The sequence below is a fragment of the Brassica napus genome, chromosome A7 (assembly GCF_020379485.1).
Source record: "Brassica napus cultivar Da-Ae chromosome A7, Da-Ae, whole genome shotgun sequence".
Taxonomy (NCBI): domain Eukaryota; kingdom Viridiplantae; phylum Streptophyta; class Magnoliopsida; order Brassicales; family Brassicaceae; genus Brassica; species Brassica napus.
In genome coordinates this window covers 28,236,997-28,263,458 of record NC_063440.1, presented here as the reverse complement: position 1 = coordinate 28,263,458, position 26,462 = coordinate 28,236,997, and the positions used below count along the sequence as shown (strand labels likewise).

Below are 26,462 nucleotides of genomic sequence, written 5' to 3'. Positions count from 1 at the left end.
AAATGCCCATAATCTCAAATGTCACTTTAATCTCAAAAGCCCCTAATCTCAAATACTCATTTAATCTCAAATGTTCCTAATCTCAAATACTCCTTTAATTTTAGATGCCCTTTAATTCAAATACCCTTTAATCTCAAATACCCCTTATCTCAACTTAATCTCAAATGCCATTTATTCTCAAATATCTATAATCTCAACTTTATCTTAAATGCCCTTTAATTCCACTAACCCCTAATCTCAAATACCCCTTTTAATTCCAAATGTCTATTATTTGATCGTAATCTCAAATGTCTTAATCTCAAATCTCCTTTAATTTCAAATGTTCCCTAATCTCAAATACATTTTTAATCTCAAATGCCTTTTAATCTCAAATATCTCTTAATATCACATTAGTGGTATTAGGGATTAACGGTATATAAAATTATAGGTATGTCGGACTAGAGGTATTGGGGATTAAGAGGCATAAGAGATTAGGGGTGTATGGGATAAGGGTAGACTAAAATCCTATGTTTTAAAAGTATAAACGGTTTATACTTGTGTAAAAATATAGCTTCGGCCACCTCGGTTTCCTAATTTCATGAAAAGTGATACTCGGTCAAAATTTGTTCCCTTCAGCATGTGTGTATAGCCCCGTTGCAGCAAGCTAAACCTTTGCAAGTGTCAAACACTACAAACTTTAACAATTACACTAAAAAATATATTATACTTAAAACAAAAGGTTTGTACAAGAAAACGTTTAAAATTATATATATTTTATAAATAAATAAAAAGTCCCTGGCTTTTCCATAATACAAGTACGAGCCAGCTAAACCTATCTTCTAAATTCGATCATTGCCACCAAGATTTCCATTTCTAGATATTTCAAATAATTCAAATACAAGCCACCTAAACCTATTTTCCAAATTCGATCATCACCACCAAAACCTATCTTCCAGATTTGATCATTACGAAGATTCTGCAACACTAAGCTCAAAACATAAAAAAAGACATAATAAACTTGGGGAAGAAGCAAGGCTAACCTTGAGAAATCGTAGCGGAGAGTGAATCCACGCGCTCCTCAAATGTTGAAAACTCGATCTCTTTCCCTCGGTTAACTTCTCTCCCAATCCATATCCTTTAACGGGTCGCCACCACCATCGTATCTGGGTTCTCTGGTGGACAAGCACTTCGATAGGTTTTGAACCGCCTTTCTTGGGTACAACATGAGCATCATCAAGAACCGAAGCTTGGTCCACATTGATCTGATGTTTCGTTAGGAAGAGAGACCACAAAACAGAGTCAGATTCAACAGCCATATGCGCTCCCAAAAGTCAAAAACAAGATTTGCAAAAAAATAAAAAACGAACCTTTATAATTATCAGCAACTCGTGGGTACAAGAGGACCATCAAGAAAAGGAAGCTTTTTTCTAGATTGATTTGCTGATTTGGTAAGGAAGAGAGACCACGAAACAGAGTCAGATTCAACAATCATATGCACTCTCAAAAGTGAAAACAAGGTTTGCAACAAATTAAAAAAAAAACGAACCTTTTTTATCAGCAATTTGTGCGTTTTCTTGTAACCTGGAACGAAAGTTACGGGTCAAGGGGGGCAAGGGTGGATTGATCGTTCCTCCTTCGACTCGGGGAAGAGAAGTGAGGTTTCCGATGACCCAAAGAGCGCAGCGGTTCTTGACATGGACGGGATCATCTGTGAAGTTACCGATCAAAACCTTTAATAGAGCCTCAAAATCAATCTGTAAACCCTAGGATTAAAAAGGGTATGGAGTAAACCTCTAACTTAAGCTTGTCTCGTCGCCATGATCGTTCCCTTCCAGTATTTATGAAACGTCTTTTCTTTTTTGATTATTTTCTGTGGAGAATCATCTGAGAAAAGAAGAAGGAGAAAGCGATAGAGAGAGAGAATGTGTCTTAGTGGAAGGAGATGAGAGGAGAGGGGAATAGAAAAGAAAAAAATTCCTAACGATCAAATTTTTGAGGATGCTTGGATTTTAAACCCTTGGATCATGAACTTCGAAACCAACGGTGGATAAGGGAATGTGTTACTCCGGTTAAAGTAAAAGAAAGTTTATTCGCTATCTTTCTCGCTCTCACAAAGTTATTACCGTTGCAAGTTAAGAAAATCAACTTAAATAATAAAAGGCCAATATGCACGCCATGTCATCGAAAAATGACCAATGAAAAAGAGTTATTCGGCCACGTCATATAAGCTTTAGGTGAAAAAATGAGCAGCTTTCAGAAAAAAAAATCAATATGGACCCATGTGAGAACCCTAATACGCGATGCATCGGTGCTTTCACTTGGTCTTCAACACCTCTCGGTTGCTCTGTAAATGCGAGCTCCTTCATTTACTACACTTTCGTCCTTGAAAGAGTTAACCAACCACACAAGCATTTTAAGATACACATATCTTCCAAGTTTCAAATTCAGCTAAGATGGAAACAAAAGGGTAAGTTACAGCAGGTATAAAACAAACCATTAATGGACATCGTATGAGGCACAAGTTTCCTCGTACTCTCTATCAAATTAACGAACCGATAGATCGAAAACGCGGTTTAAGTTAGTCAATCAATTTTCACCTAATGTTAGGTCTTCTTTGCAGAAACCCTTGTTATTCACGTGATATTGTGTTTGGTTCAACTTTTAGATTCCAAGTGATAGAAACCATCAGACTATATATCTTTAAACCGAATGCATGTTTACTCCACAAAAAAAAAAAGGGGGGGATTAGATTTTATGAACTATACATTATCCTTCAGCATCAAACTTTTGTACCAGGCTATGCTCAAGACTTTGAAGATTTTTGATGACAACTCACACTAGGTGTCATCACTCTTATGGAGACATTGTTACCTACCAGTGCCGTGCGAAGAGTTTCAGGGGCCTAAGGCAAGTTTTAAAAATAAATTTATATACAACTATAAAGAAAACAATTTTTTAATACGATATATCACCTTTGCGAAATACATAAGTTTAATACTTATTACGTAAATATGTTATATTATGTCCTATAAAAAAAATATAAATTTAGAAATTGAGTTATTCGATTCTCGTGGAAAGTTTTTTTTAGAAATAAGTTTAAGCAACTAAAATAGAAATTATTGTAAATTTTGGGGCCCTATAAAACGTAATATTATTCGGAGGCCTAAGGCGAATGCCTTTTTCAATACACTGTAGGCACGCCTCTGTTACCTACATAAGTATATGATAATTAAGTTTTGTAAAAAAACAACCCTCTCTCATCCTTTGAAACCAAAAGAACCCGGTAGCATATGATTAATTAGGGAGTTGATGATTAGAGAGATATATTATAGCTATAGGAGCCCAATCTCTTGAACCCTAGATAGCTCAGTTACAATCGTCAAAAGGGGAATGTGCTACATCCAGTGCGTTGTGTTTTAAGTTGCATGAATTTCAGACGTGCAATCTTGTCCGTCCATAAGTTTGAGATGTTCTTGCATGTGATCAAATGAAAATGGGCCACCATTTCTGTTATGGTGGGCTCATTTTTACCTCTTTGTAGCTTCACTTTCTATCCTAGGAGGGCCCAAGACACATTATCATCAAGCTTATGCCATCTAGTCTACCCTACTCACCTGCTGGCAAACTTTTTTCCTTTCGAGAAACTAGAAAGTATGGAATCAATCGGAGTCCTTATGATGTGCCCTATGTCCTCCTACCTCGAGAACGAGCTTCAGAAGCGCTTCAACCCTGTTCGCTTTTGGAATTTCCCGGTCTTTCTGGAGACTCATCGGAACTCAATCCGCGCCGTCGTTGGAAACGCTTCTACAGGCGCTGACGCTGAGCTCATCGATGGTCTCCCCAAGCTTGAGATTATCTCCAGCTTCAGCGTCGGTATCGATAAGATCGATTTGGGGAAATGCAAGGAAAAAGGGATCCGAGTCACCAACACTCCGGACGTTCTCACCGAAGACGTGGCAGATCTCGCGATTGGCCTTATACTGGCTCTCCTCCGACGCTTATGTGAGTGCGATCGCTATGTGAGGAGCCGTAAATGGGAGTATGGCGATTTTCAGCTCGCTACTAAGGTCCCTCTACTCTTCTTATTATTTGGATTGACACACTCGCTTGTTTGAACAATTAGAAACTATCACAGTCGCATATGTGATCTATATCTGCTCTAGTTTCACTCAACATTTTTTTTTTGTTGATTCAGTTTAGCGGAAAATCAGTGGGCATCCTCGGTCTAGGTAGAATTGGGACTGCCATCGCCAAGAGAGCTGAAGCCTTTAGCTGCCCAGTCAGTTACTACTCTAGAAGAGTGAAGCCTGATTTAGGCTACAAGTATTATCCAACGGTGGTTGAGCTTGCTCAAAACTCAGACATCCTCGTCGTGGCATGCCCATTGACTGACGAAACCAGACACATTGTGAATCGGCATGTCATGGATGCATTAGGAGCAAAGGGTGTGCTGATTAACATAGGGCGTGGGCCACATGTTGATGAGCAAGAGCTAGTAAATGCTCTTACCGAAGGCCGCCTAGGTGGGGCTGCGCTGGACGTGTTTGAGCAGGAGCCACACGTGCCCGAGGAGCTCTTTCCACTTGAAAATGTGGTTTTGCTTCCCCACGTTGGGAGTAGCACTGTAGAGACAGAGAATGCCATGGCTGATCTTGTGGTGGCTAACTTGGAAGCGCACTTTGCTGGGAAATCACTTCTCACTCCGGTGGTCTGAGTTTAAAGGGCTTCTTCTATTAAACCAATGATGGAAAGTGTCAATTTCTCTTCCAAACAAGTTGCATTGTCGTATATAAGGTATGGATTTAAAAACAAAAACACTACTACTCTCTGTTTCAAGTCTTTTTGGCTGTCTTTTGCCAAAGTATTGGAGTAGCATACAAGTGTGAGGTGTATGACCATATGTTAAAATCCCTGCAGGTTACCTAAGAAACTACTCATGGCCGAGAGTAAAATGTAGCAATATCTGGGTAGATTACTGTCAGTCTGTCACTGAAGTAGGACTCTCCACTTTGACACATTAGAGAAATAAACTTTTGTTAAGGTAACCAAATTTCATTTCATCTGTTTTCTTTGTGTTTAGGATCGGTTTTCCAACTTCTCTATGGCACAGAGAAGTTGGAGCAACAACTATTTATCACAGACGGAGTTTCTACTTGGTCCATAAAGTGAGTCAGATTTGTATGACCATGCAAATATAACTCAAATTTTCTGTGCTAACAATATTATTAACTACATTCACTCTTTATGAATCTTCAAGGCGTCTTCTTTTGGCTTTTTACTCAAATCTCTTGTGACAACATCAGCGGACGTCAATTGAGTGAATAAACACCTCAAGGCAACCTCATAAGCAGCAAAAATGGCACCGTTAACAACAAAGGCCCTGGCAACTGCAGTCCCGAGGCCACGCCAGAGAACTCCATAGCCTTCCTGTGCGATGCTTTTACGAAAACAATCGGCTATGCCCTCGTAAGCCCCATGACCTCCTTGTTGAAGCCTGGTCTTGACGACATCAAGAGGATAGCAAATGACCCAACTGGACACACCGGCCAAGCCACCTGCGACCAGCATGGTCCTAAGAGTTTCTTCTCCACTCTTCCTGCAGCCGGGATGAAGCATTTCTCGTACGTACTCGTAAGTCCAGAAGTAAAACCCGTGAGCTGGAGCATCTCTGAGAACAGTTACGGTGAGGCCTTTGTATATCCCTTTGAGCCCTTCTCTCCTAAGGATGGTCTTAGCCAAACTGATGGGGCCGCTGTTGCTCTGCTGCAGCTGAAGACGAATCTTGATGAGCTCAACGGGGCTAAGCAAGAGGCTCTGCACAGCGCCAGTGCCAACCCCACCAAGAGCAACGCCTCTGTAGGAAGGAGGCTCTTCCATGGGAACAGAGGAATCAAAGGAGCGAGAGAGTATGGCATATATCTGGAATACCATAGCATTCTGTGACATGATCACAAGAAGAAGAAGAAGACGATGAGTAGATCACATGTGAATATGCCAGTGGAGTCGATGCTTTTCTTTTAATTAAAAAAAAAAAGTTATGATGAGAGGATGGATGGGATATTCATGAGATGCTGTGATAAAAAAATAAAATAAAGGTGAATCTAAGAAAGAAGAACCTGAAAGGTAACGGATGCCAAGGGGGCAGACATGCCTCTGTAGAGTGAGGAGGGACCCTCCACGGCGAGCATCCGGCGGAGAATGGTGAAGGCAGATCCGGATTTGGAGCTCTGTTGCTGACGAATTCTCAGCGTGTCCAAGGGATAGCCGGAAATAATACCGGCAACGCCTCCGAATCCACCGGCGACGAACTCCCTTCCCCAGCTGCTCGCCATAAACTCCGGCCAGAAATCCATGTCGATATCTTTCTTCTTCGATTTAGTATTCTTTTAAGAAAGAGTTTTTTTTTTTTTTTTTTTTTTTGTAGAAGATTCAATGCCTTCACCTGAAAGCTCTTGCCCCGAGGGATTTGATTGTGTACGTCTACAACTTTCCGAGTAAAAAGCGGATTGGGATTTTGTCCTTTTTTGGCGATGAGAAACGTGAAACAAAAGCTCTCATAGTTTTCGTCGAAGAAGGAAGATAAAAGATTGAGAGAGGGCACCGTCCTTTTCGTATGATCTCACCCAACCCACTCCCGCCACCTAGAGATGTCAAACTGGGTACTGTCCCGCGGGCCTGGCCCAGAAGGGTTTGTTGCGGGGCGGGTATGGGCCTAGGGATTCATGACCCGCAAAAAAGCGGGCCTTGCGGGACTGGGCTTGTTTGATACCGGGTCTAAAGCGGGACGGCCCGCATCAACCGCGGGAAGGCCCACATGTACCGCATCTAGATGCTTCGTCGTTTCCGTTGCCCTTTCACCTGAAAATGAAAAGTTTAATATCTACTGAAATGACCATTGCAGATGTGTCGTCTCTTCTTGTTAAGGAGGAGACTGCATTCCCTTTGAGACAAGACTCTTCACTAGTGAGTTCTCATTCTTTGTGTACAAGTCAGTAATTGTACCAACCGAAGAACACATCCTTGCTTCATGTTCTGTTTTTTATTGTCTAAAGCGGGTCTGTTTGTGTTCATTGTTATGTCTTTGATTCACTGTATCTTTGCTTTCATTTAACAACAGTGTTGACCTTAAGCATTTTTTCTTTTTGGTTTCAGATTCCAGGAGAACCCAATATATCTTATATAGCCTCTGTTCCCTGGAGAGACTAGAGTTGATCAATTGGTGGAGATCATTAAGGCAATAAAACGATTGTGGTTTTTGTTTTCTTTCCTGTTAGATTCTCAGAGTTTGTCTCTGACATGTAGTTCTTATATATTCTATGAATTGTCTCTGATTTGTCTTCTTTTTTTTTGTTTGTGTTTTGAGTGCCAGCACCATCGCCATTTGTAGTCTAAAGTCGATCTTTGTGTTTTAACTTAGTTAAGAAGTTGTTGTGATCAAAGAGAACATGTGTTGTGGCTCTTTGATGATTCTGTTTATGTATAAACAATCAAATTATCTATTTATTTTGTTGAATTAAAAAATAACCCACAATCTCAGATCACTTCATTTAGTTGTTATTCATCAGGTCCAAGATCTTTCATTGAAGTCACTAGCCAAAAACTACTTTTAATTTGTTGGATTATTACATTTCAAAATGTAAGAGTTTTGAAGCTTAAATCATCTTACCATGGTTTTAGATTACCTCCTTCATCATCAGTCCTTGGAGGTTTTCAAAAATGTACTTCATTCTTCATATTCTACATGCTGCACTCCTTTCGCGTCCAGCCCGCGGGATGGCTTGTAAGGGACTGTGCACTTGGGCGGTACGGGATCGGGCCGACCTTTTGGAGACCGCAGCCCGCGCGGGACGGACCCGCCTGGACCCGCGAGATGACAAGCCCGCAGCGGTACGGGACGGGACGGGACGGACCAACCTGTTTGACATCTCTACCGCCACCTTTACATCTCTCTTCCTGCCAAAACTTGCTTGTTTCCTCTGTTTATTATTTTTCTTTATTTCACATGTTCAGTTATTTATAAAAAAAGAAAAATGAATTATACTTTGATGATAAGCTAAAACAATCATGGTTCCTATTAAACTAAATCCACCCAAATTCACACTCCACTTCTTTTATGAATTGGCGGAAGAATCAAATAAATACTAGACTTTGACCTGCGCGGATGCGCAGGTGTTTGCTTTATTTTTTTTTATAAATCAAATAGAATTGGTTATATTTTTTCAAATGTATTTATATGATGTTGGTATCCATTCGGGTTCGAATACCCATTTGGATTCGTTTCGGATCTATTCGGATTTTAGATTTTTTCAGTTTGAAGGAATTCAACCCTATTTATGTATTTATAAATTTTGAACCAAGTTCGGTTTGATCTTTGTAGGTTCGATTCGGTTTCCGATAACGAATTTAATTGATGTTTAAAAATTTAAAATCATGTATAATTTAATTTTCTCAAAATCAAAAAATAAAAATTAATATATAACACGAAAAATACCTAAATTTAACATAAAAAATTAGTTTAAAATATTTAGATGGGCAACCAATATATACTTTAAGTAGTTTTGGTGATTTAAGTATTGTTTAGCTATTTTAAATATTTACTTTTGACTGGTTTTGGTTCGGGTTTTGATACTATTTTTTGGACCGGATTTAGTTTGGTTCTTCGGATTTGGGAATCCAAGTTTTATCCCAACAATTTTGCATAATAAAATTTTTGGATATTCAACCATCAAAACGATATCATATATAGTTCACCTTTTGTATAATAATATTTTTGGTTGTCTCCACAAACATTTAACTAATTTATACCTAGTTTTTATTTTGTAATAACAATTTAAATATATTGTATACATTTTTATTTAATGTAAATCTATAACAACATATATCTTTTCAATTTATTTTATATGTAGTTTAATTTGTTATCAGTTGGTAATACATATCAATAAAATTTCACAAAATTTTCCATACTAAATTTATTATGAAATAACAAAATAAAAAAACACCCATAACATATAAAAAGAAATATTGTATGAAATTATTTAATTATATTTTAAATTTAAAAACTACATAAATTATTTTTTTATTCTTAAGAATCAGTAGAAATTAAAAGTATAATTATATTAACATCATTTAGCATATTTCTATTTAGAATTCCATATATCGACATATATATATAATATTATTATTATTATTGTTATAAAATTGAATTATATAAGACCAAATATAATTTTAAATACATAATTGTATTACATATAATTAATATTGGACACAATATTTAGAATTTTGACGCTTTCCATGATAACTTCGTAAGCTTCCGCCATGGGTTCGATTCTCCTTGGCCACTCATAGACGTTTTAAGTGGCAAGAAAACCCGGATTTCTATGGGTCTTTTGGTGATTAGTTCTTTGGCCTAGAAAGCCTTTGGGATCACACCAAGGTTATAAAAAAAAAAACTTCGTATTTTCATAATTGATATTGTATTAGTTATGATGCTAGCGTAGAAATAGGTAAATTTTCTGAATGGTATTGATTTAGGAAGTTATCTCTCTTTCTGATTTAGTGCACCAATATATTTTAAAGATACTAACTATAATATCTTTAAATACGATTATTATCTATAACATTTTAATATATGAATATTATGATTTTTTGGGTTTGTAGGAATTTGGTTATGTTTGTCAAATTAATTTTGCCGGTTTACGTCTGTCTATTTAAGTTCGCTGGTTTTATTATGTTATAAACGATGACTGTCATACATAATAATAAAAAGTTAGTACTAAATACCAAATGTATTTTTATTTTAATAATTTAGATAAAATAATTTTATTGATATGATTTACTATTTACGTATATAATAGTTAGGTAGTTATGAATTTTGTGTGCCTATAATTAAAGCGATTAATCACGCACATATGCTGAATTCCTATTATCTACAATTAAATTAAATCTATAGGAACAAAGAATTTGGAATGATGGTGAATCATGCAGAAGATACTATAAAAAATAGTGGTTATCTAAATTATAGGAACTTGTTAGTAATTATTTCATTTACGGAAATCAAGCTTTATTGTGAATAGTAAATTTTTGTTAGATCAATTGATTATCTTTATACCAGCAATATATTGTTTACATATACATGATTGTGAATCACAATTTGTGATATCTTGTTTAGCATGTATATACTGTTTATATGATGATTTCCATATGCTTAAGAAATCGTGATGAATAGTTTGGTTTGGTTTGTAATTGGCAGTTCTAATAGAAAAAACTACCAGTCGTACGTTTAGTGGAGTATTGGATTGGAATAATATAAGGTATGTGCTGGTTGCTCAACTATTAAAACTGGAGTATTGGTTTCGAATGATGTAAGTACGTGCTGGTCTAATTTTATTAATACGATTGTATATGGAACGGGATGGTTTAACGTTTTTTTGGTATAGAAAATAAATGGGTTAAGGAAAGTGTAAAACTACTGTGTTTAAGGCCAGTGGCATATAATTGTAATTATTGAGAAAAACTTAGGGTGAAAATTTATTTGTACTTCAGTTTTAATAGTTTAGATATGTTTTATGGAGATTCAAATGAAGTGCCACGCAATCCACTATCATCACATCATTATCTTTTATTGTAAATAAATAAAAAGACAACTAAGATGGAGAAACGTGGAGTAGACAAACATCTGTATCTCTCTCTTTTAGTTTATTTTTTTCTCATTTACGTAGGGACACAATAATAAGAAGAAAGCGAAAGTAGTCGAATAGGCTAGAAGTTCTTTTTAAAAACTTTTAGACTAGAAACTACAAACAAGCAGAGCTAAGCACAAGTGTCCTGGGAACTTCTCATCTTCCTTCTGGCCAGATCAATCCAACGTACTATACCTGATCTATCTTTCCATTGAAATTTTGTATAATGATTAGCGAAACATTGATTCTGCGTGTGTATTCTGAAATGCGGACATAGTTTGGATTCTGGAACAAGACACGAAGATTCTGATTTATACAATGCATTTTGAGATTTGGCTATATAAAGGAGTGGATGTAAAGTATGCAGAACTCAAATTCAGAACAAGAAATAACACTTGAATTAACACCCATGGTAATCTTTCTTTTTACTAGCTTTGGCTCTTTGCTTCGCCTTTCTTCCCTAATTAGTGGATACGACCAAATTACTCAAAGCATTGATCCATCCCTAAATCTAAACAGGCCACCTACCTTTGCGTTGACGACCTGCTTCTGTTAGGTAGGGGTTAGGGCGATCAAATGACATTAGCCATTTTATGGGCCCAATCCCAATTGCGATCCAAAATATTTGTTTCTTTTGGTTCAATAAAAGAGATCACATGTTATTATAACTATAATCAAATGTGTCCAAGAATCGTTGGTTTTTAGTAACACGTACTCCTCCTCTCTAAAGTAATTCAACTAAATAATCAAAAACTTGGAAGGGGGTTCTAATTTTTTTTTCAGAGTCTGCTGATGGAGAGAAGGGATGAAAACTAAGTTCTAATTCAGAGTCTAACTTAGATATAATTAGAAAACGTCCTTAACAAGAAAACTGAGAAAGAGTTACAAAACCAGCCCTGGTCAATTCCCTTCTCTCTCACATCCAAAGCGCGCGCTATTTCGTCTATCCCATTTCTCTCTCTCTCCTTCTTCCTCAACTCCTTGTCTCTGCTCGACACAGGTTGCTTAGTTTTTTTGTTTGCGAGAAACAAGTTCCGTTTCTTGAGATCTCATGTTAGACCCAGCCAATGTCGTTTCTTTTTCTTTCTTAACTTTTCCTCTCTCTCTCTCTCCTCCCTCCTCTGTTTTTATATATAAGGCTTTCATTGCTTAAAAACTCCCAAAAAACGAGATTTCTTCTGTCCATCTCTCTCTTTCTGTTGCACGAAAGAGAGAGAGAGATATAACAAAATACAAAACGAAAAGAAGAAGAAGAACAAGCCCATCTATATCTGTTGGTTTTCAGAAGAACAAAATGTTGGACGGTCTTTTTAAACCAAAATTCTATACGAAATGGTAAAAAAAAAAGTTCTTTTCTTGCTTTCGATAGGTACTATTGTATGCACCAAATTTTAGCAAAAAGAAAAATAGGTACTCTTGTATTTTTTGGTATTTTGTTGATCGCATTTGAGTTTCCTCAGCAAGTACTTAGTCAAGATAACAAAAACAAGAGTGGAGACGGTGAAGAGGAAGAAAAACTCTGTTTGCAAATATCTGAAGAAGGACATTGTCGATCTTCTCAACAACAGCCTCGATTACAATGCTTATGGCAGGGTAATATTATTATTATTTTTTTGTTAATGTCTCAGGAATCACGATCGATCAACAAGATATATTCTGAATTCATTAACTGGAGTTGCATGTGAAAGCATGTAACACCTTCACAAAATACAAGAGCAATTAACTCTCTTTTCTTTTTCCTAAAAAAGGTTTCTTTTTGGGGTGTACGTGAATGCAGTGGGAAGTATATATTTAATTTTCAATGCTGTCAACAGCTGGCTAAAACAGAGTGACTTGTTTCTTAAGAAACCCAGCTGAAAAAAACATTTGTTTTTTTGTCATGCGCAACAACTTATCCGTGGCTTCTGTTTGTCTTTTTTGGTACATGAGGGAGGAAAATGATCTCATGCTTGCGAGTGTGGCAAGCACAAGGGCTTATTGAAGAGAAGCGGAGGCTGTCTTGTTATGAGCTGTTGGAGCAATTCTGCGTCTGTGTTGCATCCAATGTATCTCTCTTACAGAATTCCAGGTACAGTAAATCAAAAACACCTTCTTTTGCCTTTTTACATTGGGATTGATCGATCATCCATGTAAACAAAAAAAGAGTATTGGTGGGACAGTAAATGCCCTGATGAGTGTCGCGAGGCCATCTCGTCCCTTGTGTATGCGGCCGCTAGAGTCTCTGAAGTGCCTGAGCTTTGCAATCTCAGGTCCTTGTTTGCTGAGAGATACGGGAAGAGTCTGTGAGATCCTGAGGTATATATATACATTCTCTATACTCTCAATAGAAAAACAAGAGAACCAGTCACCACCTAGTTTGTTACAATCATCGATGATGCAGCTTGTAGAGAGGTTCAAAGCGGAGCCACCGTCAAAGGAAATGAAGGTAGAGCTGCTCCAGGAGATTGCAAGAGAATACTCCATCAAATGGGATGCCAAGTCTTTAGAGCAGAGGCTCTACGGACATGAGGACAGAGTCAATGGAGAAAGCAAGCGGAGAGGGGACAAGGAAGATGAGTCGTCGAACAGCGTGGTGGCAGCCCAACGTCCCAGATTTTGATGAGGTCGCGGCTCGCGTAGATGCTCTCACACGAAACTGATCTTTCTTCTTCAGTTACCATTCGTGTCTGTGTCTGTGAATGATTTCTTTGTAAACCGAGAAAGAGTGTTGATTCAAAAAAAAGCTTAGTTTTTTTTTTTATTAAAAAAAGAAGAAGATAAAAACACCCCCAGCGATCCCTAGATTCTTTCTCGAGAGAGCCTAAGAACGATGGAGGATTCAGAGAATGATCATGTGATGAGCGAGATTCATCTGGGTTGCCCACCCACCACTATCGGACCCTTTATTTCCCGATTCACCTTCTCTTCTTGTCCACTACTACTCGATCCCTCCTCGATGATTGATAAAGATGGTGACCTTCTTCTTCCTAGGCGGCGAAGAACCAGTAAGGAAGCCTCTCCATCGAATCACTTGTTTGTCATCATCTATCTGTAGCATTTACTTTCCTAAGAACCAACAGGCCCATCCTCTCACGGTCACGGTCACGGTCACGGGTCGTCGTTTACTGTCACCATTCAGCATTCTATCACATCAACCCTCCCTGATGTTGGTCTGCAGGCAAGTTCCTGTCTCTCTGCTCTCTTCTCTCTTTGCTTTTTCTTTTCCCCTATGCTCTCTCTCTGCTTATCGCCTCCACCACTCCCTCCTCTCTTCAGGTCTGGAAATCACAACTCGTCTTATCAGATTTTGTATTGCATAACATGTCTCTACTCAATGGCCTTGTGTGCCTTGAACTCGGTGCTGGAACAGGTTTTCTTTTTCAACTCTAAATAATACATTCCTTCACCAAATGCATATCTTCTTATCAATTTTCCAGGGCTGCTCGGTATATTGCTTGCACGGGTGGCCAAGGCTGTTTTCCTTACTGGTGCACCTTCTTCACATCCTTCCTCTCAAACTCAAACTATTGCTATATATATCTCACCCACCTTCTCTTGTACAATAGACCACGGAGACCAAATTCTTGGCAACTGTCTTCGGAACTTGGAATTGAATTCTTCCCTCTTTCACCCTCAAGCTATTGTTAATGTTCGTGACCTCAACTGGATGAGCGAATGGCCTCTTCAAGTTACCCATGCTGATCCTAAACCGTAATGAATCATCTTCATCTCCTCTTTACTTGTGATCCCTTCACATTATAAGCTGCGCCTGTGTTCGTTCGTTCAGGTTTTGTTGGAGCTTCCAGGACTTTGAACTAGTCAAAAGTGCTAGCTTCATTTTTGCAGCAGATGTGATCTACAGCGATGATCTAACCATTGCCTTGTTCAGCATGTTAAAGAGACTCATGTCCTTGGGTTGTGACAAGGTACTACTGTATATAACTTATTGGAAACTTTTAAAAGCAACCAACCACATTTACATTTATAAATATGTTAATTGGCAGGTACTATATCTGGGTTTGGAGAAAAGATACAACTTCAGCCTAGACGATCTCAACGTTGTTGCCAATGGCTACGCATGCTTCAGAAGATACATCAAAGAAGACGCCCTTTGTAAGATATACTGGCTACCTGTATGCTTCTTAGAATCAATGTTTGTTAATGAATTTTAGAGATGATTCAATTAAGTGGGTATGGAACAGGCGATCATTCCGACAAGAAGAGTTTTTTTGTGGGCAACCGCATCGACCTCAAACAGATCCCTCAGTACACCCAGGGCTACGATAGAGGAGAAGATGTCGAGCTTTGGGAAATCAGATATGTACGTTAACACTCTAATGAAGGAAGGATCCATTTCATTCGCTTGTAACAACAACAGTTCAGAAAGAGGTAGCAAAATGGCATTACATTTAGTTAACATCTATAAAGTATAAAGAAGAAAACCACTATACTAGGAACATTAAAAAGATACTTGCTAGAAATCGTCATCGAAAGGAAGAACTAAATACAGAGAATTTTAGGCACTCCCTTGAGTGGGATTCTCTGACGTCAGCTGCCTCACCCTAAGCTTTGTCAGTGTTCATCTTAGTAGTTTCCTCCGCTTGTTCTTATGAGATGGGAAGTACAACTTCTTCATGTTCCAAAACCTGCAACTAGGGGAAGAGTAAAATATAAACATAAATTAAAGGATGTACAAGTTGGGTAAGGGAACGCACTCAGTCCTTTAAGTAATTTCACCTAATGAACAATTGCATTGGATGATCATAAGAGCTGTAATTTGGCTTACAGTTTAAGCTTTTCTGGAACAGACCAACCTACAAAAAAGAAGAAGCAATCAACCGTAAGAAACAAGAGCGATGCAGTCTTGGCGGCTGGAGAATGGTTGGCGGTTCAAACCAGAATCGAGCGATTAAAAAAAACCCACCCAAGAAAAGAGAAGTTAGGTTAATGGGCCTTTTAAACTAATTTATGGGTTGGATTATGGGCCTTAAAAGCAAATGAATGGGTTAGAATAGGCTCCTTTACGGTGAGGTTGAAAGGGTGGGTGGGTCAATCCGGAAGCCCTAAACGGCGGGAAAATCACAAAAGAGCAGCATTTCAGGAGATTTTCGAAAGAAAGAAAGATGGCAGTCTACAGCATAAGAGGCATCAATGTCGAGTTTCCATTCGAGGCCTACCCTTGTCAGATCATTTACATGGACAAAGTTATCGAGTCTCTCCAAAACGTACTTGAGTTGCGCTCTCCTTTGAATCGCACTTTTGTTTGATTTATCTATTCTCGCCTTGTGATTGTTTATTCTGCTGCAGAAATGTAACGCGCTTCTGGAGAGTCCAACTGGAACTGGGAAAACTCTTGGGAAAACTCTTTGTCTTCTGTGTGCCACCTTAGCCTGGAGAAAGAGCCTGGGCAGTTTCTCCACCCGTAAGGAGGGGGGCAAGGAGGAGGTTTTCCTACCATAGTTTATGCGTCTCGTCAGCTCCGTCAAGTTATTAAAGAACTTAAAAGATGTAGCTATAGGTCTCCCCTTTGCCAATTTATATTTCTTTTATATAATCAATCATCTCGTGTTCTAATTTCTTTTTCAATAAGGCCTAAGCTGCGGATCACGCGAGCAGTTATGCGTTAATGAGACTCCGAGGAAAGGCACTCCCTAATGCTTGTCACTACCTTTGGCGCTTTGAAGAATAACCCTGATATTGGTGACCAACCTGTTGACATTGAGGATTTGGTCAATATTGGAAAAGATTCTGGACCGTAAGTGCCTGCCTCTGTTTTGCTTCTTCAACATATATATATTTGTTTCTCCTTCCTTGTCTTATGTTTCTGGTTTCTTCCACAATATGTATGTATGTATTCTGCAGGTGCCCATATTATCTCACAAGAGAGGTTCAGAAGGAATATTTGCACCTTACAACTACTTGATCAGCAATGCGTATCGAAAGTATTTGAAGGTCAACTGGAATAGTAGCATCCTGATTTTTTTATGAAGCTCACAATCTTGTAAGCCAAATACATTCTTCTGTGTTCACCTTCAACTCTCGTTTCTTTTTCTACTCTCTCTATTTTCTTCCAATTTCTTAAACACTCAGTTATCTGTAAAATATGCGCAGGAAAGTTTATGCGCAGACTCAGGCTTCATTTGACCTTGCTTTTATCGGCTTGCATTTCTGAGGCACAAGAATGTGTACAACTTGCGTCAGCAAGAAATGACGAGTCCGCGAACCCTGAGAATTTTGCTATACTTTAAGGTTAAACGTGGGGCTTTGACTGTGAGTACAATTATAATGGAATGAGATTGACATGTTTGTCCTCATCTATGCGTTGTTTTCTCTTGCAGGAACTGATTTCTCAAGTCCCAATTCCGGAAAAGGATGAGGGGTTTACCAAGCCTGGGCCGTACATATATGAAATGCTTAAAAGCCTTAACATCACTCACGAAACTCTTCCTAAACTTATTGGTACAGTCGAGGAGGCTGCAGTGCTCCTGGATGAGGAGAAACAACGAACAGCGACCAGTGCTGGAAGCAAATTAGGAATCATTGTTGACATGCTTAAACTGATATTTAGGGAAAATGGAAGTAACCATGCAGATGATTATCGTGTAAGTGTTTTAGCAAACTTCTTTATATTCCATTTTGGATTTTATAAGCGTTCTCTTGCATTGTTTCTTTTACAGAAACTCCCCCACATTTACTTTCATTCTTTGTTAGGTTCATGTACAGGAGCTTGAGCAGAATTCTACTGATGTCATAAAAGGTTTTAGTAAATTGAAAGAATAAATAACCATTTTGTTATCTGCTTTCCCAGTTTCCCTATGGAGACTGTGTTTTTTTTTTTTACAAATCAATCAGATAATCAACACTTCGTACCAAAAATATATTGTGTAGGCCAGGTATCAAGAACGCTTAGCTGGTGGTGTTTCAATCCTGGGGTTACCATGCAGGACATAGCAAAAAAAGGTGTTGGGTCTATCATTTTAACATCGGGAACCTTGTCTCCCATGGATTCATTGGCTCAAGAACAAGAATTGTGAGTATACCTCGCTCTCACTATTCTTCTCTATCTGCTTTTTCTCCCAGCTTTTAGTGAATACATATTTTTCTGAAAAAGTGCAGAGAGTTTCCTGTTCGATTGGAAAATCCCCATGTTATATCCTCAAATCAGCTATGGGCTGGAGTTGCTAGTACTGGTCCACCGGGGTGTGTTCTTAATTCTTGCTACAGCAATCGTGATGTACCGGAGTACAAACAAGAACTTGGGAATGTTTTATTGGTCAGTGGTTTGTTCATTTTGAGTGTATCATTCTAGATATCTGATGTGTGAGCCATGATCTAGAATCTGGGGAGCTCGTCTGATTACTGTATGCTATAGTTATCAATCGATTATTACATGTTTTTGCTCGGCAGTGGACTTTTCACGAGTCGTGCCGGATGGACTGCTTGTATTTTTTCCTTCCTATAACCTTATGGACCGCTGCATTGCATTTTGGAAAGATGGGGTATGGCCGCTGTAAATTTTTCTCTTTTTAGTATTACTCTTTAACTTGAAACCTACTGGTTCTTCATCATTCAGAGTGACAGCAGCTCGATGACAACATGGGAAAGAATCTGCGAACTGAAGAAACTTGTCATTGAACCTAAAGATTCGTACCTCTTTCCTGCAGCAATGCAGGTGAGCAATAGATGCTTCCGATCTACCTTCTTCTATTTCTAAAAAGTAGAGTATGAACTTAATATAGCCTTGTATTTTTCATGGTAGGATTTTTCAGAAAAAGTGCAAGACAAATCAAAATTTCCGGTGCGGTATTTTTTTGCCGTTTGTCGTGGAAAAGTATGTTTTCTTCAACCTGTATGAAAATGTGCTTCTCTTTCATGAATGATTTCCTGAGTATACATATTGTCTTTATCCCGTTTAGCGTGTTTTCAGTAGTGCTGGTCTCTGTTGTGTCTTCAGGTCAGTGAAGGACTGGATTCGCTGACAGCACTGGCAGAGCTGTTGTCATTACTGGGTTACCTTATGCCAGGGTGACTGATCCAAATGTTTGCTCACTGTTTTGTTTAGGAAATAGATTTAGGCTCATTAGCTAAATTGGTATCAAAACCCAGCAAACGGCTTATCAGAGCTTCTTTCTCATAATTTTAGTCTTCACTTTTATTCAGACTGGCACTGAGAGGTCATTTAATTTTTTTGCTGCTACTTGCTCTGGCGTTAATAACCCACTTGTAAGACAGGTTAAACTGAAACGAGAGTTTCTGGATGAACAATCAGGACTTGCAAATGTCAAGGTAAGTTCAACATTTACTCAGTTTTCGACTCATCGAGGTAATGATGTCTCTTACGTTTTCTTTTTTTTTTTTTAGTTTCGAAGATCAACTCGTCTATCTGGAAGCATGTGGTACAGTCAAGAAGCTGCACGGGCTGTGAATCAGGCAATTGGACGTGTAATCCGCCATCGCCCATGATTTATGGAGCTATCATTTTCTGTGATGAGAGGTTTTGCTCATGGTCTCTTTTTCTGTCTTCCTGCGAGAGAGTGTTCATGGCATAGCTTTCGGTTGATAGTATTCTTCAGATAGACTAGAAACAGTGCTAAAGATATGGTTCTATTCCGGTTTTGTGCTGATTATTTTGTACATTGGCTGTTGTTGACAGATTTGAACAACGGTCCCAGCAGTCCAAGATATCCGTTTGGATACGACCGCATGTCAAGGTATATGTTTCTGCTCCGTCTATCTTCTGTGTTTCATGGAGTGTAAGTTTTCTGGTTACACCGGTTTTGCAGTGCTACTCCTCTAGATATGGAGATGTCATTTCTGACCTTGCTCGGTTTTTCCAGACTGAAAGATCAAATATTCCTCCTGCCAGGATTGTGACAGAACAAGAACACAATATAGGTATTGCATCTTGCAGCCAAACGGTTACTTTCATTGGGCATTTTTTTTCTAATATCTTAGACTGTCCTATGGGGTTGTGTTTGATTATCGGGGAATGATACAAATACTTATCTTGTCTCTACAAGAGCACCGTGATATATAGTTTCCTATTTTCAAGTATGTGTTTGATATCGAATGTTAGCCACATCTTTTCCGTTACAGTTTCAGCATTATTACAAAATGAGTCAACCAAGGATGCTCCTTCCAATCTGTGATTCATTTATTTCATTTTCCTTCTGCACATGGTTAAAAGGGGAATAGAAACTAACTTCAACACTCTTTGCAGGTAATAATAGCTATGTGAAGGACGTTGGGCTTGTACGAAATGAGTCTGATGGAAATTTTGTTAAATGGAAAGGCCTGACCATCCTAAAACGTAAGGGCAAGATGCCTCGCATTGTAAAGGGTGACGTTATGCAGGCTTGTTCTTCAAGGAAGACTAGATGAGTGGATCTAAGCGACGAGGATACTCAGGTAGCGAAGAGATGTGAAGTAGTTGATCTAGATTGCGACAACTGTGAGAAGGAGATTTGTGAAACAGAAACGTTTACATCGAGCGACACGATTGGGCTAATAAAAAAGCGAAAGGTTCCAGAGAGTCAGGGAAGTGCGTCACTGTCGAAAGAAGAATGGGATGATAACAAGCAAGCGAGCAAGTGCATCTGCATTTTTTAGTCAAGTGAGGACCCACCACATTCATCTTTTTTATGTTTAGTCTGAGGATAATTTGGAACCGGTGATCTTTACTCTAGGTCAAAGAAAAGCTCAATGGAGAAGAATGTAACAAGTTCGTTGGATACATGCATGGATTGATGAAGAAAGAGCTTAAATTTGCAAACGTGATGCAGTCCATTGTGCAACTGTTGTCTGGGACAGAGAGAGATCATCTTCTCATGGGGTAATTAAACTTTAACAATTAACTAATAATAATGTCTTGTGTGTGTGTGTTACTGCTTCATCTAATATGTATCTCTCTCTGTCTTGTTTTAAAAACAGATTCAAGGACTTTGTGCCGGTAAAACATCGTCCTGCGTATGAGCAGTGCATCAAAATGAGAAAGAGAGAAGCGTTTTGATCATTCAATCTTTGCTAAAACTGTAAACTCTGAGAAGAACAAAAGTAATTATTATTTTGTTTTGTTCAGTTGATGGAACGTTTTGAATTACAACAAAGAAAAAAAGGCATGAGTTAGTTGCGAAAGGCGTCGCTGGAGGCCATCCTCTTCCTAAGCCTCTCCCTGGCGGCGCGAGTACTGAGCGACCTGACGAGGCCTTTCCTGGTGATACTCTTCTCCTTGTCACGGAGAGAGATGATGAGATCTACGAATGCGCTGAGTATGAACTTGTGTGATTTCTTGTTGTTGAGATCGAGATAGCAGAAGAGAAGCTCTTCCATCAAGTCCCAGTCCACCTCGCTCCCTCCTAACTTGGACTCCATCATCTCCACCATCGACCTCTTGAAATCCTCCTGAGGCTCTTCAGTGTACCTCAGCACCGCGATGCACTTCTCAGGCAGCACCAAGCTGGATGATTTGGACCTCGACGAGGAAGGTCCCTCCTCCGATGTGGTATACATGCTGGCCCTACCCTCCGATGATCCAGGCGGTGGAGATAGTCTCTCTGTCCTAGGCAGTTTGGGGGAGTCGTAGACGGCCGGTCCCCATGTCCTCTCGAATCTGTGACTATAGTCATCACTGTCGTCTTCATCTGAGGAGGAGGACTGTTGTTCCCTTTTCCCCTTGCTTTTGGCATCCTCCTCCCCCTCCTCATCTCTGATGCAGAGGGATTTGAAGTTTTCCTCAAGGAAACGGTCTATGTCGGACAAGGTGGCGGCGTGACCGGGATCCTGGTAAACGTGGTCGTCGTTGAATCTAGTCTTGCTGGGGCGTCGTCTGTGTTTGAAGGAGAAGGAGAGCTTCTTGGGATGCTTACAGCCAGCAAGCACCCACTTCTTCGATGATGAGAATGAGTTCGACACTTGCAGCTTCCCTGTCTCTTTTTTTATCTTTGACAGGTAACCATGCAACGATTTCTGCAATGGGTTTGGCATATTCTTTTCCTCTGTACAAAAAACAAAAACAAATGATGATGATGATGACTAATCGATGATAAAAGCTTATATTCGCTAAGAGATTTCTTACCACTTCTAGAGATTTGAACAAAAAGATGACCTCCCCAGATATAAGATTAGGGGACTGCTCTCTAATCTGAAACTGTTCAACGCTGCTTTACGTTGAAGGTAATGTCATTAATGGGAAGTTATTCTTCTTGGATTTGTTGTTATTGTGCATGTTCCCATAAGTTTCCAGATACTGCATTCAAGTCATAGTTGAATAGTACTTACTTTCTGTTGCAATTGAAACTAATAAAAGGTAACCTTGGCAAAAAAAAAAAGAGAACAGCTGTTGTTGATTTGCGTAGCCCAACCCATCTTCTTAGGCCCAAGACGCATAAGCCCAATCGGAGCTTGTTTGCAAAGGTGCGTGTATTTGCCCCACATCTGTTGCAAGAACTTTGAACCTCAATAAACTTCCATTATTCGCATGCTTTCGTGAAAAGCATCTTTGCGTGGCAAAGACGCAGTTAACGAAGTACTAACTGTTGCGCGTCTATTTCTGGTTGAAAACTATTTCCAAACCCCCTCATGGGCCTGGGCTTGACCCATAAAAACATAGTTTTAAAATATATAAATGGTTTCAAATTATAAAACAGTAACAATATTTCTAAACAGATAACTATTACATTTAAACATATTTTGCAAATTAATAAAATACATCAAATAAATCATAATATCTATTAAATAAGATTATGCTAATATTTTATTTTTGAAAAATGATCGCCAGCAATAACAATATAAATTCTACAAAAATCGATTCGTTCTATCTACTGCAAAAACTATAAGAGCAATTTCATCATAATATTTATGAATATCTCAACAGTTAAGAAAAAAATTTATGAAAAAGAATAAGATTGTATCTCATTTGAAATATTAAGAAACCTCTTTAGAAACGCTATTTCTACGTGTTGGCTTAAAATGATCAAACATATCTAAATAATTAAAAGTTTAATTATCTAATGATGTGATATAAAAATATTTTTGTTCTGAAGGTGAAAAACTCATGAATGAGATCGCACTTAGACTCAAAGTTAGAAATGGCAAGGGCTAGAAAAAGAATGCGCACAAAAGTTTGAGATGGTATTAAATGTCCCAACTGCTTAGATTTCAACTTCAAATTGGTATATGAAATAATACGAGAAGTTTGAAATCCCGCACAAATTTTCTCGACCCCCCCCCCCAACACAAAACTAACTCGAAATACCCGTTGTATTTGTACTAATAAAAGGAGTGGGGTAGTAAGAGCAGTATCGCTCGCTTCTCACGCATCAAATCATAGTGACTTGGTAATTAACATCCACCAAACTGAAAAAGAATAAAGAGCTTTCTGCAAAAAGACCCTCACATCAACAAATGAAACAATCTACATTTCCACATTGGTACCATGAGTGCAGCCGAGAATACCTTTTAAAGCAGGTCATGTTAGTTGAACATGGATCTCTAGAGGTTATCTCTCAGCCATTTCAGGGCTCCATTTGCGACCGATCTACAGCAACAACAAAAACTGTGTCAATAACTGTGTGTTGAGAAGATGACAACATGTGCTTTAGATAAAACGACACAGCAAAAAGCTTGACAATTCACTATATAATTTTATAAAGAAGCGAAATCAAGGGCCCAATCTTTTCTTATTTGATTTACCCTGCAAAATCTTTGATGTTCTTCCACAAGTCGTTTTCTTGCTCCGGTTCTTGGCTTTCCTCCCTAACTTCATCCGTTCTGTTTTGTGAGCTAATAGTTGCACTGTTTAGAGCTGCAAAAACAAAAGGCGGCATACAGTAAGTAGATCCATCAATGTGTATGTATATAAAAATAGTCTCACATCGATGCTAGCTGCATACAATAATACCCATCAATACTGACTTATGAACAATGAGTCCCTACACATTGCAGATTTTCCTGAGTTGAAAAAATTGACAGCTTACTAGTGGATTGCTGAGGCTTAGCACGAGTTCGCAGCCGGTTGCTAGACGTATCACTCAGAGAAGCAAGTTCCTCCAGTAACTCCCGCTCTCCAGCACTGTTGGTAGAATCCAGTAAACCAATAATAAAAGACAAGGCATTAGGAGACTAATAAACCTTTGTCTGGTTTAGTTGAATTAGCATCAAGACAAGTTTAGAAGGTAAAACCTTATTTGATTTGGTATAGTAACTTTGACTGTAAACAAGTGGTCACCGCGGATAGATGGTCTATTCAGTTTTGGTGCTCCTTTCTTTGCCAGGACCAGCACATCACCAGGTTGAGTACCTGGAGGTATCTGCAGTTCAGTGTCTCCTTCTACTGTTTTCACCTAAAAAGATGTCTTGGGTTAAATCATAAGATGAATGAGGATATCAACACGTCTGCAGGGTGTACTTATTGGAAGTCCATATCACCTTAACAACCGCACCCAGTATAGCATCAAGGTAAGTGATGGAAAGAGTAGATAAGAGGTTTATGCCATCCCTTTGAATTCCACGGACATCTTCAACATCAAGATATACATACAAATCTCCTGGAGGTCCACTAATGGAAGCAAACAAAAAGAAAAACAGTGACGAAAATCAGAACCATGAAGATTGCCATTACAGAAAGAATGATTTTGTAAATGGTAATAGACAAGGGGTAATTTTCGCAACATACCCTCTGGGACCAGAATCACCTTCCCCGGCAACTCTAAGGATGCTACCTGCGCTAACACCTGGAGGAATTTTGACCTTGATACTTTTTTTAATACGCACACGTCCTTCTCCAGAGCATTTGCGGCAATTTTCCGAAATGATCTCACCATCTCCACCACAGTTTGGACATACAGAAACCTATGATATGATGAAAGAGAAAGGTGTTAATAAGCTCAGCTTTATGGAGGTAGGGGAACAGATGAAATTTCGACATCACACAAGGACCTGTGAAAACAAGCCGAATGGGGTTTGCTCAGTTCTCATAACTTGACCCCGGCCACCACAAGTGGAGCATATTCTCATCTTAGATCCAGGTTTAGCACCGGTGCCAGCACAAGCTTCGCATGTCTCCAGATGCGTAAGATCAAATTCTTTCTCAGATCCAAAAATAGCCTCCGAGAGTTGTAAGGTGATGTCATACCTAAGACCCAACGGAAGCAAAAAAAAAGAAAGTATTTTGATAAGTTTTGGGAGTTATAAAAGCTAATGCAGGTTACGAAGAGCTCCCAATGGAGATGCAGACGCAACCCTCCACTGCATAACGATTTTATTTAGTAGCTAACTTCAGCCTTTGAGGACCCTGGAGGGAAGAAAGAAGAATACTCACCGTAAATCATCACCTTTGGAAACCCTGGAGCGGCGAGTAGTTGTTCCAAAGTCAGCTTGGTCCATCCCGGGAAATCCGCCCATACTCGCACCAAAGAATGTCTCGAAGAGGTCAAAGGGATTTGTCTGCTTTTGGATCCAAGTCAAACGTCAAATACAAGAAGAGGGGGAAATCAGGTTTTAAATAAGTTAAGCAGAGAAAATGTTACCGTGTAAGTAGCGGAAGGTCCTCCTCCAACAGAAGTCTTGAGACCGGCTTCACCATATTGATCATAGAGTGCTCTCTTTTGATCATCTGATAACACCTGACAGTAATGTAGTTCAGTAAACACAAGGCAGGCAAATCTTATGAAAATGAAAATGAAAATGAAGTATGAAGAGAGAGAGAGAGAGAGAGGGCATACATACCTCATAGGCAGCACTGATTTCCTTGAACTTGTCGGTTGCGCCAGGTTCCTTGTTCACATCGGGATGATACTATAGATAGATTCGATTAGATATAGATAGGTCAGCCCAAGCTCAAGCGAATGAGGAATAAAATATAATGAGTGTACCTGACGGGCGAGGCGGCGATAGGCAGATTTAATCTCCTTGATGTTGGCAGATTTAGGCACACCCAGAGTAGCGTAGTAGTCTCCCGAAGCAGCACACACCACCACTACCGAACGCCGCCCAGAGATTCCCCTTCTTCCATAAGGTGAAGATGAAGAAGAGGAAACCGATAAGAAGCTCCTCTTGGTACCGCCTACTGAGAAACTTAAAGACGACGACGACGAAGAGAGGGACGGGGGACCATCGCCGGAGAAGTAGAGAGAAGAGGGGATGAGAGAGGGAGAGCCCAGGGCTGCTGCCATTTTTTATTTGATAGGAGCGAGGTAACACGAACGAGATTCGATTCTCAAGCCAAGGCGTGGAAGCGGAGAAGCTTAGCAACGATGGTGGTCATTTTTTTTTATGGATTTTTCAATTCTGGATTCTCTCTCTGATTCGCCTGCCTACGAGACGGTTTTCTTTTCTTTTTTTTTTGTGGTGCCAACCTCGCTCACGTGGATTTTGCTTCTTTTTTTAAGAAACAACTAGGATCGTGTCCGCGCTACGCGCGGATATTGGATGAAGTTAAAATTTATGTATGACTATAGTTGTGGCTGTTTCTGTTTCTGGTTGTTGTTAAAATAGATTTAAAGTAATTATAAGAATGAATATATGACATTGAGTTTTTTAAGATTGATTGTTCATTTTTTTATGCAAATGAAGTTGGAAGTCAATCGATAGATGTAAAAGTAGAGGGGAGTTGATGTTTTTGGTTGTGTATAGTGGTTTTCTGTAGTAATGGAAATTAAATTAACGTGTTGAAAATAAAAAATATGTAAAAGTACTTCGTAATTGAGATATTGTTTAGCATTATGGTGATTTGAATTTGGAAATAATATTTTAAAAGTGTGTTTAGGTCTTCCATTAATAAACTAATTGGAAATTTTATGAATTATATTCAAAAAGGGCTCCTTGAAA

At 38.9% G+C, this 26,462-nt stretch overlaps 5 protein-coding genes, 1 long non-coding RNA gene and 1 pseudogene across 14 annotated transcripts; 3 read left to right on the top strand and 4 right to left on the bottom strand.

Moving 5' to 3' along the window:
- Nucleotides 1-685: 685 nt before the first annotated feature.
- LOC125576431 lies at nt 686-3,488 on the bottom strand. Its single transcript, XR_007314782.1, has 4 exons — nt 1,771-3,488; nt 1,526-1,687; nt 1,347-1,419; nt 686-1,241 (listed from the first exon to the last, which is right to left on the bottom strand). It is a non-coding gene; the product is annotated as an uncharacterized LOC125576431 (long non-coding RNA).
- A 96-nt stretch (nt 3,489-3,584) lies between these two features.
- LOC125576428 (glyoxylate/hydroxypyruvate reductase A HPR2-like) lies at nt 3,585-7,391 on the top strand. Of its 7 annotated transcripts, XM_048736491.1 has the most exons (7): nt 3,586-4,046; nt 4,175-4,773; nt 4,897-4,973; nt 5,060-5,144; nt 5,237-5,662; nt 5,749-6,942; nt 7,132-7,391. In XM_048736491.1, the coding sequence occupies exons 1-2, from the start codon at nt 3,633-3,635 to the stop codon at nt 4,691-4,693; spliced, it is 933 nt and encodes a 310-aa protein (XP_048592448.1). In that variant the 5' UTR covers nt 3,586-3,632; the 3' UTR covers nt 4,694-4,773; nt 4,897-4,973; nt 5,060-5,144; nt 5,237-5,662; nt 5,749-6,942; nt 7,132-7,391. The 7 variants fall into 7 exon arrangements, with proteins under 7 accessions (XP_048592449.1, XP_048592452.1, XP_048592448.1 ...); XM_048736489.1 differs by having other exon boundaries at nt 5,237-6,942; XM_048736490.1 differs by having other exon boundaries at nt 5,237-7,034.
- On the bottom strand, nt 5,011-6,364 carry LOC106415909 (mitochondrial arginine transporter BAC2). Its single transcript, XM_013856722.3, has 2 exons — nt 6,096-6,364; nt 5,011-5,916 (listed from the first exon to the last, which is right to left on the bottom strand). The coding sequence occupies exons 1-2, from the start codon at nt 6,330-6,332 to the stop codon at nt 5,215-5,217; spliced, it is 939 nt and encodes a 312-aa protein (XP_013712176.2). The 5' UTR covers nt 6,333-6,364; the 3' UTR covers nt 5,011-5,214.
- A 6,010-nt stretch (nt 7,392-13,401) lies between the features above and the next one.
- Nucleotides 13,402-15,547, top strand: LOC125576429 (methyltransferase-like protein 22). Of its 2 annotated transcripts, XR_007314781.1 has the most exons (9): nt 13,402-13,642; nt 13,718-13,815; nt 13,914-14,007; nt 14,075-14,125; nt 14,204-14,348; nt 14,425-14,563; nt 14,642-14,750; nt 14,840-15,026; nt 15,446-15,547. XR_007314781.1 is itself a non-coding variant. In XM_048736496.1 (8 exons), exons 1-8 carry the CDS (start codon nt 13,468-13,470, stop codon nt 14,965-14,967), a joined length of 939 nt encoding a protein of 312 aa, XP_048592453.1. In that variant the 5' UTR covers nt 13,402-13,467; the 3' UTR covers nt 14,968-15,049. The 2 variants fall into 2 exon arrangements, 1 of the variants encoding a protein (XP_048592453.1); XM_048736496.1 differs by lacking the exon at nt 15,446-15,547 and having other exon boundaries at nt 14,840-15,049.
- Nucleotides 15,548-15,746: 199 nt separating this feature from the next.
- On the top strand, nt 15,747-20,714 carry LOC125576430 (annotated as a pseudogene).
- On the bottom strand, nt 20,670-22,058 carry LOC106415669 (transcription repressor OFP14). The gene is made up of 2 exons (XM_013856428.3): nt 21,712-22,058; nt 20,670-21,631 (listed from the first exon to the last, which is right to left on the bottom strand). Exon 2 carries the CDS (start codon nt 21,618-21,620, stop codon nt 20,760-20,762), a length of 861 nt encoding a protein of 286 aa, XP_013711882.2. The 5' UTR covers nt 21,621-21,631; nt 21,712-22,058; the 3' UTR covers nt 20,670-20,759.
- A 687-nt stretch (nt 22,059-22,745) lies between these two features.
- On the bottom strand, nt 22,746-25,987 carry LOC125576427 (chaperone protein DnaJ-like). 2 transcript variants are annotated; one of them, XM_048736488.1, is made up of 12 exons: nt 25,508-25,987; nt 25,362-25,430; nt 25,163-25,258; nt 24,955-25,079; nt 24,573-24,768; nt 24,310-24,485; nt 24,063-24,192; nt 23,817-23,977; nt 23,612-23,706; nt 23,328-23,439; nt 23,091-23,172; nt 22,746-23,013 (listed from the first exon to the last, which is right to left on the bottom strand). In XM_048736488.1, the coding sequence occupies exons 1-11, from the start codon at nt 25,805-25,807 to the stop codon at nt 23,127-23,129; spliced, it is 1,506 nt and encodes a 501-aa protein (XP_048592445.1). In that variant the 5' UTR covers nt 25,808-25,987; the 3' UTR covers nt 22,746-23,013; nt 23,091-23,126. The 2 variants fall into 2 exon arrangements, with proteins under 2 accessions (XP_048592445.1, XP_048592444.1); XM_048736487.1 differs by having other exon boundaries at nt 22,746-23,172.
- Nucleotides 25,988-26,462: the final 475 nt, after the last annotated feature.